Source organism: Atta cephalotes (genome assembly GCF_000143395.1).
Source record: "Atta cephalotes unplaced genomic scaffold scaffold00017, whole genome shotgun sequence".
NCBI classification, from domain to species: domain Eukaryota; kingdom Metazoa; phylum Arthropoda; class Insecta; order Hymenoptera; family Formicidae; genus Atta; species Atta cephalotes.
Window position 1 is genome coordinate 5,579,520 of NW_012130081.1, and position 8,858 is coordinate 5,588,377.

Consider the following 8,858-nt stretch of genomic DNA (forward strand, 5'->3'; position numbering starts at 1 on the left):
AGAGAGAGAGAGAGAGAGAGAGAGAGAGAGAGAGAGCAGTTATCATTTCATTTTTTGTCTGCTATGTATCTAAGAGGAAATAATATTTACAATATATGTATAACATTAAAATTGTATTTATATATTAATATTTAATTATGTTGACAATTATTGGATAGTTAATCCAATATATCTACAGATACGTCAACATTTAGACTAGACATTTAATAATTTGAATAGCACTTAAATAAATAAATGCTTAAATAAAAAATTATAATCTTTGTCATATCGAAAGTACAGCATATTTAAGATTAGCATTTACATGAAAAGAAGTTGTCTTAAGGTTCTCAAGTAACTACTAAAACAGATAAAAATTAATGAGTTATATTATTGAAATAATAAATATATAGGCACAATGATACAAATAAAAATCAACGATCACAGTCGCTGGATTGGCATCCCATTACGTATCTACATATTTTGAAGAGCACAACTTAAAAAATACACAACTTATAAAATAACTCACATTCTTTGAAATATAAAAATAACTTTTAATATCAATGTCTAAGATGCTAGATAAATTTAAAAACAATTCACACACGAATTACATACGTATGTACAGATATGCGCAATCTTCTATAAAATACTTACTACAAAATTCATTTAAGATTTAAATACTATGTTAGAGGAACCCTCGCGTATGACTGCTGTTTTGCAATCAAATATCTTTACCTAATATGAAGTTATATACTATTGCAGAGTATCAATTTGAATCATTGAATCTAAATACAAAGTTATAAAAAATGCGGCCCTATTTCATTTTTATAATTTTTTTGTAATCTCTAAGACTAGGCTTCTTTATTTAACTTGTTTAATATTCTTCTTATTTTTTTTCTTGTTAACTGACAAAAGTTACTTTCATTATTTTCATGATATAAGATAAGAAAAAATTATTCTTATAGTATAACATTCATGAAAAAATAGTACAAAAGAACATGTCTTGAAAAAAATATGAATTTGACAACAAATTTGACGAACAAATATATAAACAAAAGAGAAAATTTTGTACAATTTTGATCTATTTCTTATATTATTTTTGAAAAATAAATATAATTCAAAAAATCAATCCTCTTATTGAATATAGTTAAAGAAGAAGTGTCGTAGTGAGAATACTTTTGAATACATATTTCGAGTATACAATTGAAATAATGTGTATAGTAACAAAAGCAAAAAAATTACTTTATCGGTGATTTGATTATTAATTTTCCATTATCTATAATCAAGTTACATAATTATGTATTTAGTTGCTAATAATAATTATACTGATTTTCACTTCTGTGCTCCTTCGCTTAGATACAGAAATTATTCATTGCGAGCAGTGACATGAACTCAGTCAGCAAAAGCATGTGTATTTGACAATCTTCTCTAGTAAATTGTGTCTAAATTCATGTCTAAATGCAGCTTATACGTGTCTTGTAGTTAACTTTAATTGGCACACGCAAGTTAAAAGTTTTCTTGAATTGCATCTCTGAATTGCTTCCGTTTGAGCAATATTTTGAGCTGAATATGAGAGTAGCTCGAGCACTGTAATCGAGGGAAACTTTGCTTACGCGTAATTACATTTCACGCGCACAGGTCACAAACTCACGTGTATCATATTTGGATAATAAAATCTGGCACTAACATATACACAACTGTTCACTAATTATAGTATAATAATTCTCGCAAGTGCTGAGATTTTTTATTCTCTTTGAATAAATGATTTGGTCAATAGTGATACTGCGAACATTGCATGAAGAACATTTGCAAATTTGCATTGCAGTATTTATAATCTAGTATGCTTGCCAATTTCATTGGTTACATCCAGAGAAGCGTTCTTTAGCGCGTTCAATTTCTCCACATAATTATTATCTAAGTGTAGCTTTCCTCTATCATCGGTGCACTCTTGAGGAGAAGTTACTTTTTCGACACTGTCGGGAATAGACATTACAGAGGAAAGAGTGGCATTCGTGACCTCTGTATCATTTTTATTCCCAAGACGAATATTGCTGACGTAGAGCCTCCGTTTTCCAGGAAATAATCCTGCTATTTTTCGTGCTGTAGGATGCAGCAAGTGCTCTTCATATTTGTCAGCTTCGGCATCGGCAGTAATTAAACTCACAATGATACCAACACCGACAGTCGTTATGCTACCGATAAGAGCGTAATACATATAAGTGATCCCGTAAAGAACATTTAAAGGATCAGATGATTCATTGGTTACGTCGACAGATGATGATGTAATGTTTTCCTGAATTGTTGTCCAGTTAGTGACGTTTGATGCATAATACTCTAGACTAATTGGTCTGATGACCCATGAGGAAAACGTTTCATTGTCGCAATTCTCTGTCGATAAAGGTAGCATCTCAGGCACGTTACCCTGTTTGAGGTGACCATAAGTGATCCACATCGTTGTTATATGACTAAAAATCATACCAGCGGCGGCACCTTTCCAATTAGCACAAGGTATCAACATAGCAAGGAGAAATACACCAAGAAGAGGTCCGGATGTTGCTGACGTCATTAGCATAGAAGATTCTATTACGCCAGATAACATAGCTACCAAGAAACTAATGCCGATTATTATCAAACCATAAATAACACCGATTATTTTGATCGCATGAAGCTGCTGCGTATCTTTCATATCACTCAATGCAGGTATGTGACTCAGGAAATCTTCGAAAGTCACCGTCGCAAGAGAATTAAGATTAGATACCGCTAAAGTCAAGGCGCTATTGAAAAGAGTTGCCATGACTAGACCAAGCATTCCGGGTACTTTCGAGAATTTATCTTCGACGTAGAATGGTACAATCTCGTCAATCTTCGAAATATATCCCAAACTAAGTGGATCACAGTCGGCGTAATTAGCAAAAATCACCATTCCAACGATCCAAGCTAACGAGAACAAGATTGTGATTATAGGTATATTGGCCATCATCGTTCTGAAAATAAAAAACATTTTTTATTATAAAAAAATTGAAGATCAAAATATTAGACTATTCTAAAAATTATAAATAAAAATTGATACAATAATGTTGAGCCCAAGATAGCAATGATATTAAAATATATTAAAAATTATACAAGGAGAGTGTTTATGTTATTACATAAATCCATGATACAATTCTTGAAAAAATTAATGTTATATAATTGTTATTTGCGTCCATGCTACAAGTTTTTTAAATAAGTTTTTTATTCTTTTAATGCATGCATTAACAAACTTTTGCTCGCATTATGCTCTTGATACTTGTAATGATTGAAATAAATTTTGTATTTGTTTACACAGTAGTACTTTATTTAATATAATTGACCGATAAAGCAAAAACAATAATAAATTGTTGTAATTGACTGACGTCAAATTAAATGTTTCACAAAAAATAGATTTAAAAAAAAATGAAATATACGTACATCCATCGGATACAAAGTAGTCAATATATATATTTGCATTTACACAACATATTGTGGAATGCTTATTTTTTTTATAATAATTGTAAACATTCTAAATTGTCTTATATTATTTTAATATAGTAAAGTTTAAATTTTATTCAAAAGAATTATTATTTATTTTTATTTGTTAATTACTCTAATCTTACAAATATGAGACTTTGCAATAAGTTCTATATGTATATTCTAGACATATGTTTAAAATGCATTTATTTAAAATAGTTTTGATGCAAATACAAGAATAATGTATGTATATATGCGGATAATATTTATATTAGATTTTCTGTAAGATTAACACAATAACGCGCGACAGTATCATGCACGTCGGAAAAACTGTCACGTAAACATAAATAAAAGTGGAGAGTAACGAATAATTAATGAAAGAAGCTTGAGTGCAGACGACAATTGTATAACGTTTGTATTGTTCAACTTTTCGAGATAATGGAATCCGTTTAAATATTTAATTTTTTAAGGATAAGATGAAAAATAAAGAGAACTCAAGGAAAATAAGATAAGTGAGTGAATTCTTAAGTATAAAACAAAAACAATACAGATTGAGATAGATACTTGTGATTTGCATTAACGCACATGGCAATTAAATCACTTATATCTCGATGTTAATTAAAATGTCAAGGAAGTCTGAAAGAATATAATCGCAGCATAATGCATGATATATATATATATATTAATACGGGTAAATCCCATAACAACATAAATTTTTTAATTTAGTTAACTGACAATAACGATGCAGTTATTCATTATAATTTTATAATGTTATTGAATAATTTGTAGCAATCTACAATAACAAATAATGAAGAATTTAATTCATCATTCCGGAATAGTTTTGCTTTTTTATTTTTAGCGAGATATTTATTCAGTCAATTTAAGTGTACGGAGAAGATTTTATTTTAACGAACGTCTGTTGCATCGATATTATAGACCTCTTATTGAATAGTGAGAATACCTATACTAAAAGTTTGGCGCGACGCCATTTGGTTCCCTACAGAGCTCATTGATTATGTGATAATAGTAACTGTGGGCACAATTTCCTAAATCGGTTCAATCGTGCCACTTCCCAAAAACAATTTCTATCGCTGATACTACGAGCATGGAAAATTATCGATATAAAGTTTATTAATTTATTGTCACAATCTGAGAAATTCACTTTATAGTTTCTGACATATTAATTACATTTATAAGAATAGAAACGCCATGTAAAGTATTGGGTTGTCCGGAAAGTTCGTGCCGCAAAAGATTTAAATTTAATAAATGAAATTAAAAATTTAAATCTTCTGCGTTTCAATTTTCCTTCAAAATCGGCACGAACTTTCCGAACAACCCAATATAAATAATTATATTATTAGTATACAACAATTATGAAAATTATCTTTTATAAACAATTTCATAAAACTTTATTTTTAATCTGTTATCATAATATAAATAGATATTTAAGAAAAAAGTTATTAAAAAACAGTCTTATCAACAGTAATATAAATCAACAGTATATAAATACACGGAATATAATATTCCAAACTGATTTCAAATATTCATTTCATTATATTTTGAAAATATGTATAGTGAAAGAAAATTTTTAATGACAATGAATTTTATTTAATCTCTAAATAATCTCTAAAATGTATTGAAATGAGAATTTCATAAGCATGTCGCTAAATCAATAATCACTTCATTTTTGTCATAGAAATATCCACTCTGACGATACATTTGCGAGTAAAATAAAATTTTACGGACCAACGGTAATGCATTTGTTCCATGTGTTTTTCAGTTTAAGTGCGGTGGCATCGCCACAAATTTGTGACCATAGGCTTTCGATTGCCATCAGATATCGAACTAGAAAACTACAGTTTTACGTTGATTACTATATATGCGCTTCAATGTTTCGCCACGATTACAATTATGCGAGCGTGCGAACTACTTCAATTGTGCAAACAGCTGCATTTATATGATATAAACGGAATAAATCTCAAATAAAAAATAACAAATATTGATAGATAAAAAGAAACGTTTTCTTAAGGCTAAATAATACACATGAACGAAAATACCTGAATTTAATTTTTATATTGAAGAATATGCTCATATAACATGAAAATGATATGATGTTTTGCAAGTTTTAAAATTTTTTTTGAAAAGAATTGAATTTCTTTTCTTCTTGACATAGTTTTTGCTTAAAAAATTTATTTTTTATTAAATTAATAAAACTTGCAAATTTTTAGTTAATAGTTTTAATCAAATTTTTACATTATTTTACTTCTGTCCAAGGTATCCAAGTAAGCAATTGAAGAATTGATCACGAAATTACATTAAAACCTTGAATAAATGTCAGAAAACATCAGATTGATATTAAAATGATATATGATTTTCTTTTTTTCATAATTTTATTAAAACATTAATTAAAATGATAAATTATGTTTATTTATCGATAAAAATTTTTTACAGACACAGCATGAAAAAATATGCAACAATGTAAAATGATGCATGACTATTATCCTATTACTACATTTTTCCGATTTATTTTTTAGACTGTATCTTTTAGATTTATTTATATTAGTAGAATTTTGTATAAAATGTTATGATTTAATACTCTTAAAATATAGTTTTATTCTCAAAATAAAAAATTTATTATTTTTTTTGTTTAATTGAAACTATTTTGTGTTTTACATGCATGCAGTCATATTCAAGTTTAATTTATGTTTTAAATGTGTAAAGTGAATTTGGAACACTTTGCATAAATCATATTATCCTTTAAGTTTTTCGACGACTTGTATACAATGTGTCGTACAAGTCTGTTGCTAAAATTGTGGATAGGGAATTGTTCAAAATTTTGAATCGAGATAAACAGTTTACTTACTTAACAACCTTCCTATGACTGGACATACTGCAATATCTCTGGACAAAATTCTGCTGACATCCAAAAATGGATAAACTCATGAAGAGCTGACCTATTGTCGCCGATGTCGTCGTTACTCGAAGATGTGGATTCATATCAAAACTGAAAAAAGAATTAATTACTAAATAATAAAAAGTAGATTTTATTGTAAGATTATACTTAAAATAAAATTTTAAGATATTAAAATCGTTTAAAAAAATACTCAATTATTTAAATTCTTTCTCAATTTTAAAAAAGGATGAATATGTTATTGTCTCCCCAAAATTTCAAAGATGTAGAAAATGCATAGCCTGTGAAATAATTTTACGCCGCTGCGGAATTTAATAATTTTAAATTGTGAAATGCGTAGTGAAGAATTTTAATATAAAATTGCATTTTAACATTATTCAATTTACTGACAGTTGGAATTGTATATTTTCGCCGAGATAATAATTCTAAAGTTCAGAGAGACGAAATGCGAAGCTACACAATAGGAATTCCGTACATGATTCATTTTAAGCGTGAATTAATATCAAAATTACATGTACTTAATGTTAATATGAATTATCAGTGTAACATACTTGAAAAAATCCAGTCGACCATGTTCCTGAGTTACATTGAAGACGTTAAATGGTCCACCAATATTAATAGTTCCCTGTATAATGATTATCATAGATACACCAATCATTGCCAAGCCTTGTATAACATCCGACAGAATAGCAGCTTTTAAACCTCCCTGAAAAAACGAACGAATAAATAAATATTAAGTATTTGTGAAATAACACAATTTATTACTGAGTGACTAGAATATATAATGTATTATTAAATGAAATATAAACGAAATTAATGTTACTTACGAGGTTATTTAATTTTAGAAATTTTAATCGTGCTAAATGATTCATATAAAAAAGTAATCTATAATTCGAAATACGTATTTGTTATAACAAATATATTATATTCTACACATTAATGTTCCATTATTTCAGAGATTAATATTAAAAGTTATACAGTTTTCATTATTTTTTATAATTGTTTGCTGCTGTTATTCGCTCAATGCGTCCTGTATATACGTGCTTGATTGTTCCAATTTCCTATGGGACAAATATAAGTAATTTACCACTAGAATGTAATTTTACATTGCGCGCGGAAAATTCACGTTTATTAAAATTATATTGTAGTTTTACTCTTCATTTAAATTCGAAATATTGAACTTTCTGAAAATTGCTTCCACAAAAATCATCGCAAATAATTTACTTTTCCACAAAGATTGAAATCAATATAATTTTAGATAAATGAATGTCAATTACAGAATGCAACATTATTTGTTAATATAATTTGTATGCTATAACAAAAGATGATAATTTTTAAATTTTTCCGCGTATTCACGAATAAATATAAAAGACATTTTCATTTGTTGTATTTTTTGCATATATTGTGATTTCAATTTATATTTTTTGCATGAAATCTCAATATTGATTATTCAATTTCTAAACAAAATGTTGAACAAGAAAATTGAGAGAGAATATGGTATTTAGAAATTATGAATGAACATCGATTATGAATGAACATATTTATGAAACAAGTATATGACATAATATACGTTCTTACTATAATTGTGAAAATCACAGAAATAGCCGTTATTCCTATGATACTAGCCCAGTACGGAAGTCCTATTACCGCTTTCAACGCGACGCAAGGGGTAAATACTGTGACTCCCAAGTTTAATAGACTCCGTATGACGTAAGAGAAACTCGCCAGACATCTAACTAGTTTTGACTTGAACCTGAGGAATTTACATAATTAAGAGAGATTAAATGAAAAATTTGACGCATTTATTTTCGTGCTTTGAAATACAATCGTTATATATAACGTTCTTCACGTCAAAGAAAAAATTATTTAAGTTCAAAGTCTACATTAAATATTATTTAAGTTCAAACTCTATATTAAATATTAATAGCCGATACATGTATAGAAACAATTTTTTTCTAAGATCTTATTATTTTAATCCTTTAATCCTTCTATCAATGTACACTCGAGTAAAATTGTAAAATGTTTTATTTAGTGTTTTAGTTTTACTATGAGATAATATACTTATATAGGGATTCAATTTTTATTTTTGTTGTGCAATCTGAATATTTATTAATAATTCTAAATATTCTTCTTTTTTTTTCAATCTAAAATTAATCGATTATATATATATAATTTTCTAATAGTGAATATGATGTACAAATTTTGGCTAAAAATATTTTATGACTAAATGTTATGTATGTATAACATCTTTTTATTGTAAAATATTCGCGATAAATCTTTCATATTAATAACTTTTTACAAATATTATGAATTAATGAAAGATACCATAAAAACATTGTTACATGCAGTAAAATATTGCAGCGGACATTGTTACAGAATATTTTGACAATACACGCGCGCAATGCACAAGGCAATGCATCAGAATCAATATTAAAATCCTCGCACATATATATATATATATATATATATATATATATATATATAT

At 27.5% G+C, this 8,858-nt stretch overlaps 1 protein-coding gene across 1 annotated transcript in view; it reads right to left on the reverse strand.

Annotated features, from left to right (window-relative positions):
* Nucleotides 1-1,804: 1,804 nt before the first annotated feature.
* Nucleotides 1,805-8,858, reverse strand: part of LOC105618605 (sodium-coupled monocarboxylate transporter 2) — an 8,673-nt gene continuing 1,619 nt past the window's right edge. The window contains exons 2-5 of the mRNA XM_012200135.1: nucleotides 7,952-8,126; nucleotides 6,925-7,079; nucleotides 6,326-6,466; nucleotides 1,805-2,960 (exon numbers count right to left, since the gene is read on the reverse strand). Coding sequence (XP_012055525.1) covers nucleotides 1,805-2,960; nucleotides 6,326-6,466; nucleotides 6,925-7,079; nucleotides 7,952-8,126 — 1,627 coding nt within the window. The remainder of the gene's footprint in view (nucleotides 2,961-6,325; nucleotides 6,467-6,924; nucleotides 7,080-7,951; nucleotides 8,127-8,858) is intronic.